This window comes from Cuculus canorus, chromosome 10 (genome assembly GCF_017976375.1).
Source record: "Cuculus canorus isolate bCucCan1 chromosome 10, bCucCan1.pri, whole genome shotgun sequence".
Lineage (NCBI taxonomy): Eukaryota > Metazoa > Chordata > Aves > Cuculiformes > Cuculidae > Cuculus > Cuculus canorus.
The window spans coordinates 8,657,274-8,671,764 of NC_071410.1; the positions used below are offsets into that span (position 1 = coordinate 8,657,274).

General features: G+C 36.0%; 1 protein-coding gene across 2 annotated transcripts in view; it reads right to left on the reverse strand.

Moving 5' to 3' along the window:
* Positions 1–152: 152 nt before the first annotated feature.
* The window catches only part of STK26 (serine/threonine kinase 26), a 32,210-nt gene continuing 17,871 nt past the window's right edge, over positions 153–14,491 (reverse strand). For both annotated transcript variants that reach the window (XM_054075696.1, XM_054075697.1), the window contains exons 3-11: positions 9,628–9,684; positions 7,819–7,927; positions 7,573–7,730; positions 4,861–5,046; positions 4,095–4,243; positions 3,349–3,442; positions 2,817–2,879; positions 2,592–2,728; positions 153–2,059 (exon numbers count right to left, since the gene is read on the reverse strand). In XM_054075696.1, coding sequence (XP_053931671.1) covers positions 2,035–2,059; positions 2,592–2,728; positions 2,817–2,879; positions 3,349–3,442; positions 4,095–4,243; positions 4,861–5,046; positions 7,573–7,730; positions 7,819–7,927; positions 9,628–9,684 — 978 coding nt within the window. In that variant the 3' untranslated portion in view covers positions 153–2,034. The remainder of the gene's footprint in view (positions 2,060–2,591; positions 2,729–2,816; positions 2,880–3,348; positions 3,443–4,094; positions 4,244–4,860; positions 5,047–7,572; positions 7,731–7,818; positions 7,928–9,627; positions 9,685–14,491) is intronic.

Here is a 14,491-nt window from a genome sequence, read left to right on the forward strand (position 1 = left end):
CAAGAACTGCACAGGGGAGACTCAAACCTTTTCAAAGCAAACATGCAACTCTGTGCAAGAAACACCTGGAACATCAGTCCGTAGGAGGTATACCCACACCCCTACACACCTCCTAAAATCCAGAATGAAATGCACAACAGAACAAGCTCATGAAAGTTTACAGAACTTAAATATTTATTTTTAAACCATTTAACCCCAAAAAAACATTGAAATAAGCTTCATCTATAAACAGATTTACAAGACTAACAACTACAGAAGCTAAAGGAGCACTACAATTTGTTTCTGTGATGCAGTTATTTTGTAAAGCTTCAGATCAACTGTATTTACAACTTTTGCTGCTTTTACATTTATAAAAATATTTATTTAATCCATAACATTATTGTTTTCAAAAACTATTTCCAGACTTTTTTCTCAGATATAAATTCTAATCGAATTTCAATTATATAGCAGATGAAAGTTTTAAACAGAAACATTTTTTAAAATTAAAACAAGGAGTTAAAAGTAATTTTTTTTTACAGTGTAGGCACCATTGAAAATAATTGTCCTTGGCATATCTAACCACCGTCTCTCACAAGTGTCCTTTATATAAAAGCGATGTAATGGCAACATTTGACTAAAAATGCAGTATTTACTTGCACACCATTACTTTTTCAATATTTGGCAGATATATTTCAGGTTCTTTAAAATTACTTTGTGCAAAAACAAAATGTGCAGGTCTGAACCATAAAATAAACACACCCAGCCTTTATCAAAAATAAATTTACACCAACAGTTCCACAGCTAAGTACTGAAAACAATCCCAGTTCAAAACTTCAGCATAATATACATACTAGGTTGAAAAAGGGAAAAAAAACAGAAGAGAAGATATTACCCATCTAGCAGTACCATAAATATATAACTGAAAGCAACTTTATAATCTTACCTACTTTTTATGGAAAAAAAAAATCACTCTGTACTACACAGTACTATCTTTTTGTGAAAGAATATCTATAACTCAGTTATTTGCATATTAACTGGTAAATACATATTTAAAATACACTTTCAGAAAATTATAAACAAATTATGTTGATGTACTGTATTTAATGTATTTAAGAACAAAAACGTGTATAAATATCTTACAGGAGAAACAACACCACCACATGGAACGCTGGTGTTACACTTATACCTGCTTGTGAGGTATGTATCATGCGACGCTCGGCTTCTCTGGCTCCCTTCCACCCAGGCATGTATACTCAGAGGAAAAAAAATTAAATTAAGTTAAATTGGACTTCAGGTTTTGTCCATTATTGCCAAAAGCCCCACTCCCTCAACTGTATTGCTTTAAATTTTCCTACCATGATGATATAAGATTGAATTACTACTTCAAAACCTGTTCTAAAAGGTAATACATATACTGTACATCAGGATAGACCTGTTGCTACATATCACCTGCAAGCTATTGACATATTGCTCTCAAATATATTTAATCATAGAGCTGCCTAAAATACTGTACCAATTTAAAATTGTGATACTGTTGCAGGTTTATTTTCCAGGGCACGATATCTATATGCTGGTTGAAGCAGGTGCTACAGCAATACCCTTGCCACTACATGTTTTGAATACATTTGTGAAAAAGCTATTTTCTCTGAAGCTTGTTAGTGATTTACAAAAGTTTAACTCATGAATACAAAAGACCCGTACATCCCCATGTACAGGAACAAAACAGCATCAAAACATACTGTACTTGCACTTTCTATTAACTAAAGTAATGGTTATCTCTAAAAGCAAAACTGCACCTCGACATTTATCAGATTAAACAGGTGAAACTACAATATTAAAAGTTGTTCTTTACAAAATAATTTCCTGAAAATATAAAACCATGTGCACTGCCACAAAATAGTTGAGTAGGTTCTTCCAAATCCTCAATCACCATCAATATGTTGCAAACATCCAAAAGGCACAAGGAGCTCATGAGCTAAGCACTGCCAAGCTTGAAGTAGTTTTGGTGGGTTTCACTGGGTCCATACAAAACAGCAGTCAATTATGTGAAGTTTCTTAGGATGAGTCATTAACAGAAAATCTACAGATTAAAAAAATGCAAATAAGAATTTTGTTAATTATACTGTTTCAGCTTGGCAAACAGCAGATAACTCTTTCTGCATCACAAAACCAGTACACGCCTCCATCTCAGCAGCTCATAGGAAAAAAACACCAGAAGTAACATTTGAGAAAATATTCACTAAAACGATGTTGAAGATTCTCCTGCTCCCTTACTTGCTATAAATATGCTCATGACAGAACTGCAGGCTAAATTAAAACAAGCAAGGTGTAACAACTACAGTCAAATTGCACCACTAGAGGACCAAACAGACATAGTAATTGTTACTACAGGTTTTAGTCTCAAACAGAAGGGCTACAAAAAACTACCAAAGCTAAAAGTTTAAAGCATGGGAAATAGCAGATCTTTCACTTATAACTAAACTACTCAAATGTACCCAACATACGAAGATCAGTGTCAACTAACCTTTCTTGTGCATTAATACTTAATTCAAAATTTTTCTTTTCAAACAGACTTTTTTTTCCACAATGCATAAACAAACTCCAGAACTTACTTCTGAAATTTCTCCATAAGTTTCTTCACCATCTTATCTGTGATCCCTGGACACGTTGCTTCTGCCATATTGATGCTTTTCTCAAGTTCCTCAATTGCTTTCTTTCTGCTAGCATTATTTGTGTCTTGCTGCTTGAGCTGAGCAGCAAACCAAAACAGACAAAATTTGTAAGACTTATCAGACACTTGGGTAATACTTTCAAAGAAGTTTAGAGCCAAGACTTACCTCAGCAAACACTGGGGTGATTATCATAGTTAAACAACTCAGGGTTTTAACAAGATCCTGATCCTAAAAGTTAACAGATAAGGATTACATTAGCATATTCCTATACAAAGTATAACCTGCAGTTAACACAAGACAAGTGATTTCGAAAGTTCAGTTAAATTCGAAGTGCTTAAAATGCATTACAAAAACAATGAGGGCACAGTATATGTTACACAATGCAGAAACGGATGCCTGATGACACATCTGAAACCGTGTCATATATTGTCAGAAAAACAGTTCAGTTTTTCCTCTCTAATATTATACGAGTCTTTAAAATTCAGATCTCCGTGAACAGATACCGATGTGTTAGTACGTGATATTTTTTGCACTTAAGGCTGACATGCGCAGAGGAATTGTCACTAAGAAGCATCATCTCGCAAACTATGAAAGGATAGTCAGTTCGTACAAAAAGTAATTACTACATTTTATCACTATCTGCTTTACACTGGCTACACCAGCACTTAGAAAGAATAAGTTTTCAGACTGTACATACCGTTCCATTCTGCAGCTTCTTTGCATCTGGCTTCTTTCGAACTGTAGTAAAGCTCCATTCCGGATGAGAGTTATTTTCTTTATTACTGGACTCCCTGAAGAAAAAGGATAGAATGTACATAATATTAGCCACAACAGAACACTAGGCAAGCATAGGTAACCCAGATACATGATAAATCCAGACGGATTAGTTCCGTAGTCCTTAAAATAAGAAGAAAAGCGTGTATTGAAACATTAACTGAACTTTAAAAAAACTTCAGAGGCTGAATAAATTGAAATTTGATCAAAGCAAACAGAAGATGTTATCTACCCATAAAGCTTACCTTCTCCATGGCATCCCATTTAAAACAGTTATCTGATATCCAGAAAAGCAAGAGACTTACAGAATGTATGTTGTTCCACAGGCATTGTGCAAAGTTCTTCATACACCTCAACCTTGCTCTGCAATATTTCTAATTATTTTTGGTATAACCACTAGCCCTAGACTAGGAAACACACAGTGCTTAAACAGAACTGAAACTGAGTTCAGAGAGAGAAAGTTTAAAACAATAATGAGCAAATAGCTTGACTTATGCATTAGTCTAAGTTCTTACAAAGGGTTTTCCTTAAAGAAGTCAATGAAAAACACATGGAATGCAGACAGAGCTACAGAAAATGAGTTAATTACACAGAGAAACTGCAACATACCTACTTTAGTAAGATTTTTTTAAAAAAGCCCCAAAGAGACTAAACTGAAAATAAACTTACGAATCTGAACCATCGGAATCACTTTCATCACTACTATGTCCCTCTGCTTTCCATCTCTTAAACCTATCAATCAGTTCTGTCAGATAGGAAGTCTTCTTGGCATTTTTCATAATGAATTTGTGCTTCAGAAGTTCTTTTGCAGTAGGGCGCTGTAAGAAACACTTAAATATTTAATGTTATGCTAACATTTCATGATTTTAAATGTTAATAGGGGAGATTTAGTAAGACAACCAACATCTAGAGCTAACTCATAGTATCAGGAAATTAAAGAAACAGGAAGTCAAGAAAAGCCAGTAGCACACATTTACAAGCGTTCTAAAAATATGATCAAATGACATACAGACTATATTGCTTATCCTTCTGCGCTAGAAGGTACACACCCAGGAAAATGACTAATCAAAATTCTCCACTGCAACATTTCCTTGTAAGCAGAATTCAGACAGACAGCAGAAGTTCTACTGGAGAAAAAGCTTTAGGATTCCCTCCTCTGTTAAAGCTTCTCTTCTGACATTATCCTAGGTTTGAGTGCATTTTAGGAAGCTGCATCTGCCACCATCATTTCTTTCAGCATTCTCCCTCCTCCTTTCAGTAATTTAAACAAGAGACACCAGGATGGAGACATAACTGTTAAAATGCACCACTACCATTTACAGTGGAAAGTATAGTCTCTAAAATTATTTCAACCAACTACCCCAGAAAAATAAGCATGAGAGAGCAGAAAACAAAACCAAAACATCTATACAGACACACATGTATATCTACTCACAAATGTTGGGTCCTTATTCAGACACGCATCAATGAATTCTTTAAAAGGTTTACTGAATTCTCCTAGTAAAGTTGGAGGATTGTTTTTCGGAATGAGAAAGAGAACTCTCATCGGATGCATATCCGAGTTCGGAGGCTCCCCTTTGGCTAGTTCAATAGCAGTGATTCCCAATGACCAGATGTCAGCCTGAGAATGGGAGAAGTTACTTTTAGTACAAAAATTAAGGGCTAACATGACTAAGCATGTAATAACCAAGATCTTCACATATACTGCGGCTATAGAAAATATTTTTTGTCTAAGTAGGTAGTGCTAAAGACTCCTTTCTAATATTTGAAGGCAGTAATTCTCAAAGACCTGTCTGACTTAATCAGTCTTTAATGACAGACAACTACAACATCACTTTTGCAGCATACTGCTCTAACACTGTCGGTAAGTGCATCTAAACACACATGCTTTTAGAAAAAGCTTCCAAATATTAATCTTCCTTGAATTTTTTTTCCCTACAAACTGCCACAGATTTCTTGTGTCTAATTCAGATTTTTTTTAGATAGCAACGCTGTGTGTTGATGTTACTTTTTAAACTGTAGATACACTGAGGTATCCATCCTTGTTTGACACCTCACTCTAAAGCAACAAGGCAGACAGCTGAATCAAATCCAGCATGTGATCACTTCACTTACTTCCTAACAGACTGCTTGATGAATTTAGCTAGAAAATTATCAACACCAACAACCTAAAACACCAAGTTCACAGCTTAAGTTTCAGAATTATGAAGTGGTATTGGTTTTAGCTAACGGTAAGCATTAGAAACAAATTCTGCCCTTGTATCAAAATATCTTAAATATGTTTCCAATTTAGAGATCTTTCCCAAGTGCATCTCGCACATTACTTGCATCTTTTTAGATGAGCTACAATAGCTATTAAGGTCAATGAAATTGTTACTGCTGACAACGTTTGACTAGACTTGGCACAGAAATCATAAACCAAAGTTGCCCATAGAGTAAACACAGGTTACAGTTTGCAATATTCCTTTACTATCTGCAAGAACTAAAATATCTGTATTCACTATTGAAGAATTAAAGTAGCTCGCTGTTTATTACTGAAATATCTTAACCAATAATCGTACATTGGTGCAAAATGTTTTGAAAGAAGAGATGGGGCTTTTAAATCTCTGTCCCTACAAAAATGTATGAATTTGTATTTTAGTTTCTGCCATTTTGAAGTAGGGACAGAAGGAGAAAGGTTAAAATTGAGTCCCGACGCCAAAATATTCATCAATATTACTCTAGAAATCAAAGTGTATCCTGTCCAAAACCCTTCAGCTGTCCTACCCAAAGGCTTGCATCTTCTGTTCATTCCCACCAGACTTCTGGCATAGGAAGAAAAAGGGAGAGGGCATTGCTCTTGCAACACATCGAGAAAAAGCGGAATGCAAAAGATTAGGTTGCTGGCAGAATGTAAATGAAGGGATGGTACAGCTGATTTATACACAGGGCAAGCAGAAGAGGAAACAGTCTCACTTCAAGTGGACAACACGCATTTTTAAAGTGGAGCAGAGTGCCTTCTCAAAATGCCCTAGGGAGCATTACATGTTACAGTTGTGCAACTGAAACCATAAACATGAGAACTACGACTTCATGCACATGCTCCTCCTTATCAGCAAAAACCCTTATGATATGTACACAAATCCCTTCCAGTCTGAAGGATCCTGGGAAAGTCTCCTGGAGTGTGACTATTTTCAGGACACCTTGGATATTCAATAGTCTTTTCTTTCCACGCATACCACAAGTACAGTTACATGTTTACTATTTCAGAAAAAAAACCACTATGAAAATATTGCTTTGCATATACCAAGATTTTTAGATTTCTTGCTCCTATTTTAGGTTGCATCCACACAGTGTACAAAGACCAATGCCAGTACCAAAGCACACTGCCTTTGCTCTAACCACACGCTCTAGGTCGTGTAGTGAGAATACGCGTGGGAGAAGACAGGACTGTTCCCTCTTTATTATCATTGCTAGCAGCAGTTTCCAATTCTCCGTAAAATGAGAAGGTTTTCTACTGTTAGCTCACATAGGGAAACTCTCCTTTGCAATCACCCATCAACAGCTCCCGTGAAAAAGAAATGCACAAGGTACTGTAATGCTGCCAGGGATACTCATCCTGCAATTCAAGTTACTTTTTTTTTTTTCTCAATACCAGTCACCTGTGCCAAAACCTGCAGCATTACACAGGCCCTCAGAAACACCATTAAAGAAATTATATCCAGAGCTGTTTATAAAAATCTGAGAAGGGAGTAAAATTTCAGCTACCACCTTATCTTTAAATAAGCTGATAAGTTCTGGAGGCACTCTTATTTGCAAAAGCTTTATAACTGTTTGAATTAAGCGTGAAACATTAAATTGAAATTAAAAACAAACGACCGAATCAGCCCACAACACTGAAAGAATCCAGGGAATTTCTCTGAAAAAACATTAACATGAAAGCATCGGTTTAATTGGTGAGGTTACAAGGGTCTTGCATGTGAGTATGGTGACATGTAACTACTATATAAAACCAATTTAATTGTACTTTAAATTTCATTATTTGAAACCCTGCAATTTGAAATCCACTTTTTTCTCTCCATACTGACAGAGCTAACACCACAAAAACGAACGTAATTTCTGTTGGACCTGCAGATACAAAGAAAATGTATTCTGCTCTCATACTTACTTTGGAATCATATGCTGACTGCTGAATAACTTCAGGGGCCATCCAAAAGGGAGTTCCAACAAAGGTATTCCTCTTAATCTGTGTGTCTGTCAGCTGCCCAGCAACTCCAAAATCAGCAAGCTTAACATCGCCTTGTTCGGATAACAAGACATTGGCAGCTGCCAAGGAAAAATAACATCTAAATTTGAATACTGCTTTTATGATTTGTAAAGGCTTTAACAAAGTAACATTTAAGATGTTACATACCTTTTATATCCCTGTGAATTTTCTTCTCTGAATGCAGGTAGTCAAGACCTTTCAAGATTTCCTTTAGCATGGTAGCAATCTGGAACTCATCAAATGGGCCAGCACGCAGCTTTGGAGAAAAGAAACATTGAAATAACTTCGGTCTTGGGTCTAATTTTTCCCTTGTTATTGATTTAATTATATTTTAAACCTGAAAGGTTTTTTTTTTTTCCAAAGGTCAAGAACTAACAGAATCCATAAAACAGTCAATTAAGTATGTCAACATTCTATCAGGAATAGGTGCCATTGGAATGATCACCTTCACATCTCCTCTGCTGGTAATACAATGAAAATGTTGTTACTTTTCTAGCACATACACTATGCACTCCTGTCGGCATTTAATGCACATGAAAAGCTAGAATTAGCTTTCCACTACAGCTTTCCACTTTATAGTTTCCTATAAATAGCAAACATTTTTGCATTTTAGACTAAATGAATTAAGAAACTAAGTTTATTTCAAAATAAATCAGTCTATTGACTGTGTTTCTTAATTGTAACAATGCATTTTTTTCCTGGTTCCAGCATTTTTGATTCCATGCTTGCTTTTGCTTGAGGAATATAACGTGCTACTAAAAGCTGCTAGTATGAAATAAGAGCAAGCTCTGGGCATTAGAACTATGTAATTAAACCAGAAGCAATTAAGGTGGGAGATTCTGCTATAAAAAACCCCAAACCTACAACACAGCACTAAAACAGAGAATACCATGAAATTACGGTATGGCAAAGCAAGGCAAATGAGGTAAAACTTAAAGTCTTTTTCTTATAAAGGTTCAGTGGTTTCAACTATCCTGTAAAAGCTATTTCACTGTTTCTGACAATCCACAGAAAACTATAAATTACTCAAAAGTGTTAAAGAAGAGTAACTGACAGCCCCTTTCTCAAAAAGTTTAAGTTCCAGTGCTACAAACTATTATACTACATGCTACACAATTACTGTGCTTTTGCATCCCTGTAGCTGAGCCGATGTGATATAATTTCATACAGAAGTTTAAATAGATTTGTGAAGTTAAGCACATACTTCAACTCTTGCAGACAGGACCACTGTTAGCAAATACATAATTAACACTATTTCATAACATCGAAGACACGATATTTTTCCTTTAGAATCACACAACCCAAAAACTGAGTTATATTGTCTTACAGGAAAGGGTGGGTCTCTTAAGCTTTACAGCCCAGGCAGAGCTGTACTGAAAGTCTGGGGAAACCACATCCACATACAGAGGGCTGTGTTCTTGTACTCTCTAAGCTACCTCCACCACGAATGCTGCACTATCTTAAGTAAAAGGCACTTTCATGATGAACTGAAAATACCTGAAAATGGAAAACCCAACACCTTTTAACCGGTGTAAAATTAACTGTACTCTGTGGGCACACATTTCACTCATTCCCAAGACCTAATCCCAGAGGAAACATTTTTTTAATTCAAGTGTAACGAATACTCTACTGGAGGGAGGGGACAGGGGATGGACAGACAACTCAAACCCCCAAAATCCACCACAGTGGAACAGTACTTCTCCTCATACAAAAGTGAAAAAACCCACCACATTTGACTGGATGTTTCTTAATTCTTAGATATAAACAGCAAAAAATCAACATCAATATAACAGAGCTACCATTCAAATTCACACTTTTTGGAACACTACAGTGTAGTAGTAACGAAACAGACACCTCCAGGGAGCAGATTTTACAAAGAGACTGTAAAGCACAACGAAATAAGGTTCACTAGTGCTTATAATGCAAAAAAAAAAAAAAAAAAAAACATATACTTACAAGATCCAAAGCTGACCCTCCACCCAAGTATTCCATTATTATCCATAGTTTTGTGCCCTGTAAAAGAAGGCATGAGTTATTAGAAGTCCAAGGCTACCGTAAAAAAAAAATAAATATATTTCAATAGACTACCAGGATACTGATAGGAGAATGCAAATGCAGAGTTCTATTAATCACGAAGTTACGTGTAATTATTTCTTGTAGAATGATGACAGAGCTCCTGCGCAAGACATCTAAATGTCAATTAAAGTTTGACTTCTGTATTCAAAAAAGCAACAATCCACCACCACCACTCCCCTCCCCCAGTCATTTTCCACTAAGTGGCATCTAAAATTACTCCACCTAAGGAACAGAACTTAAGAGGAAAAAAAGTGATTTGGTTGTTAAGTTTAAATGGAGCGTTTTAATGCAAGATTACAGTTTTTACAAAAAGTTGCCTTTGCACTACAATTATTAATTCCAGTAATTTGTGAAGCTTCACAATTTTTATAGGAAACTTCCTTGTAGCATCACCACACCTCTCATCTGAGGAAAATACTCAGAATTACTTTTGAACAAGTGAGTGAGCATGAACACACTTCAAAGACGAGGGAAATTTAAAACTTAATGGAGGTTGCTGCTAGGCGCCTCTTACCTCCGTGGTAACTGTGCAAATGTGTATCTAACATGTTCACAAGCTCCAAATTAAAGTTGCCAAGTCCAGCAAAAAGCATGAACTTGCAGTCCTTGAACAGGTGTGCACCTAAGGCCTCACATCCTACCATAAAACATGGCAGCTATCACAGGAGCAGCTCCAATTCTGATGTACAAAACAGCACTACAACCACCAGCCAGAAGAAACTGTACTGCTGGACTTGGAATCCTACAAAACCGGTTGGGTTTCTGAATTTTTCAGATCAGAGGTTTGAAATCGGTCAAAGATAAGCACAATACAATTCCACTGAAAGTGTGCCTTAGGTGTCAAATCTTACAATTTGTTCTAACTATTTTTAGTAATATTGCAAAGTGGATGTATTCCTTCACTATGAGCAATGCGAATCTCAACCATTGTGAGGACATAAGTTTCTACACTTCCTTTGTGGAGATGTCTTAACAACTAGAACATTCTTGTAACAATGACTTCTAGACACTGAATTTGCCTTTGGTATTCAGCTGCAAACAGTGGCTGGCTCACAGAAACAAAACCAGAAAGATTTGGTATCTCATCTAGAGACTATAGGTTTCAAAACTGGGATCCTTCTGCTCTCTTCTTGCCAGAGTCTCCTCTTATTTCAGAAGAAACCCAAATATTACTACAGGCTACTACTTTAAAAAAAAAATCCTGTGAATAAAAACATTTTTTAATTTAAAATAAAAGTCAGTTATTAAAAATACTCAACTAAACCAGACAGGGTGAAGTACCACGCATGCTGTTTAAGTCTCCAGCAAATATTAGTGCTAGTTCCTTGTAACAAAGCACAAACTTATGGCAGAAATACTTCTTAAAGCCTCTTGCATTCTGCACTGTATGCTGTGCTTGACTTAATTGCTTGACTAGTGACAGGAATCTGAAGAAAATTCAACAAGCAAATAAAGGTGCAGTTTCTGGAAGTACCACATTCAATTATCTCAACAAAGTGTGCTCTATTAGATTTATACGGAATTTAAAACCCACACCATTTATGACAGTCTATTCCAATATTATGAGATCAGCAGGGAAGGGCTGGCTAATTTTAGCAGTTTTTATAAAGCCCAACTTTGTCAGCTGAGAAGACCTGCAAGGAACTTCAGTTTAAGGCAAACATTGTGGTTACCAGACGTGCTTGGAGGATTTGACTGTTACTTGAAAACAGTATAGGGCAAAAATGAATAAGTCCTGTGTTTCTGAAATAATGTCTCAAAGAAATTGCCACTATCCACCGTAACCGGGTGTGGATATTTTCTAGCCAGGCATGAACAACCTTCTTCCTAGCTATTTAGGTCAACGAAATATAAATAGACAATGTAGAACAAACAGTATCTTGTCTCAAAGCTCTGCTGCACAAAGTGCTGTACAATTTTGATGGAAATATCTAGATGCTACTATAGGAGTTGAAAAACAGAATAATCTTCAGGCTTGCTTCTCTGGCAAAAGGAAGAGTAAGCCCAGGTGGCTCCAATAGTTACAAGGACAGATATTTAAACCCCTTGGGTAGATGGTGCAAATAAGGAAAACAATCATGAAATTTCAGTCATCAAGAAGATTTCTCTCTATATGGGATCAGATGGAAAGACAGCTCAAGTATTCTATCAAGCTTCATGAACTTCCATAACCAAAACATGCTAGAACTAGGGTAACTTAATACTCTTTATCTTTTTCTTGCCTGAACTGACAACTTAGCAACACTTTTACAAGCCACTAGGCTTGATGAGAACACTCATCTCTTTCAAGGGCACCCTCCCCAACCAATGTTCTATTTATTGAGATGTGCTGTTAATTGCAATCAAAGTGCAATACAGGATGAAGAGACAAATTTAGATCCTGACAAATATGAACATCTACAGACAGCTACATCAGGATTTATCTTCCAGCCACAAAAGTTGCATTAATGCAAATAAGTTTGTATGATTCTACACACATTTGTAGAAAGACAATATAAAGGTAAAACATTTTACTACCATACACAAATGTGTTTATTATATTACATTCTTTGACTATGTATATGCTTGTACACCACCTACAAACATGTTTAGAAAAAGACTACTGCTCTTGCCAGACACCTAACGAAAGTTTAAGAAAACAAATACTAACATTTAACCTCTAAGATTACTTTAATGACAAACTCCCGTTCAAGCTCCAAAATACAAGACATACAGGTACCCCAAATTACAAAGATATGGCGGTTTTACACCTTTGTGTCACAATAACTGAAAACTGGCATCAGCTTTATCCCAAGAACCTCAAGGAGGTAGACACTGCCATCTTGTACCAAGATGGTTTTTAAGGAGTAAAATATCTGATAACAGACAAATAACATTGCGCTGTTAGGTAATTTAGAGACTGCCTATATTTTTAAAACCACATTTAGAAGTCAGATGTACAAGCTGTAGCTAATGAGCAGCTAGGCTGGAGAACACTAGTATCTTGCATTGCATCAGATGAGCTGACTATGTTACAAATTAGTAAGTCAAGTAATTGAAATAAAGACTCTTCTCCTTCCCCCTTTCAGCAGCCGGAATGGCCTGGAAGAGCCTGCATGTAGCTGGTAAGCCTCAGGCTCCTGGAGACTGGGCCACCCCAGCCACTGCAATGATGAGAACAATCTGTTTATTCAAAGCTTGCTTAAAATTGGTTAAAAAAAAATCAAGAATGTTACAACAGAGGATGTTCCCTTACAGTTCAACTGGATGAGCTGAGGCCTACATGAAAAAAACTGAAGCCAACACATGGTCTTGGCTGCAGTTTCTTCAAAGAAAACACCATCAAATCTTGTAGCATTTGAAGATTTAAATCAGATCTAGATTATTCAACTAAAAATATAAATAAAGTGTTGCAGGCAACACTAACGTCTTTGCACGGAGGGTTTACCTTGGTATAGAGTCAGGAAAATATTAAGTCCGTGAGTTAAACACGAAAAACTCAAACATTTCTAATGCCATCCCTAGAGCTTCACAGAAAGCTACATATTATTTCTATTTCATGAGCATGATCTGAAAGAGAACAGACTGACTCAACTGTTTTGGTTTCCTATAAATCAAGATGCAAAGGGAAAAAGAAAACTTTTAAATTTTGAGATAACTTCCATTTACTCTATGCTCACGCTCTTTTTAGTCACTACCTTAAAAGGTATTTGTAGGAATATTTTCAGTGTTCTTTATATATAAAACTTAAGGGTTCACCAGCAAGCCTACGGGACATTTAATGTGATCTTCATACCAGTCATATCCATAGCCAACTGCTATTAATCTCTGCAGCCAAGAAGTTTGCTTTGTAAGAAAGAAGATGTCTCAATTTTCAGAATCTGCCCTCATTATTCTTTAACCTTTAATTATAATGTCATTTGGTACACAACTGTACCTATTTCACTGTCTCCAAGAGATGTCTACAGTATATAGAGAAATTAAATCATTAAGGAAGTACTACACAGCTAAAAACTTAATCTGACAGCCATTCAGCTACAGCAATTAAGTAAAAAAAAAAAGCAGACAGATACAGCTCTCAAAATACCTGCTATTAATAAAAAGAAAAGGCAGCATAAAAGATTATTCGCACATTTAACAAAGCTAATACACTCTTTCTTCTGAGGGATCTCAAGCTAAAAAACCTAGTATTAGTAGTCAAGGATAAAACTAGCCTAAGAAAAACTAAGAGTCAAGTAGCTACTTAAACAGTTGTTTTATTTAATTATTTTTAATTACAGAACTAAAATTAATCTTTTATTTGTGAACATTTATATTTGCTTGCTTGGGGAACAGCAGGCAGCAGTCTGGGATGAAAAATATTCCTGTGAATTGTAGTTTAGTGGGCTTTTTGTTTTGTTTTGGTTTTTTTAAAGAGGAATTTCTTAAAGGAATGGGAAGGTAACCAAAATTCCACAAACACTTCCCCAAGCTCCACATACAGAAATTTTCCTTCCTCAAAAATATTAGAAGCGTGAAAAGAAAACAGGAGATCAGTATTAATCTTTCAGAATTTATCCATTTAGAAAAGAAATGGAAAGAATGCAAAGAGTGGGGGGAAGTGTTGCAGCACTAACATGATCCTATACTTGCCAGGAAGTTTTAAAAAGAAACCCTGACTAGACACGGATAGTTTCATAGCACTGATAGAGTAATTATACCTACATAGCTAAGAAAAGGGGTAAAAAGTGAATGATTCGCATAAGGCCACAGACAAACTGCTGTG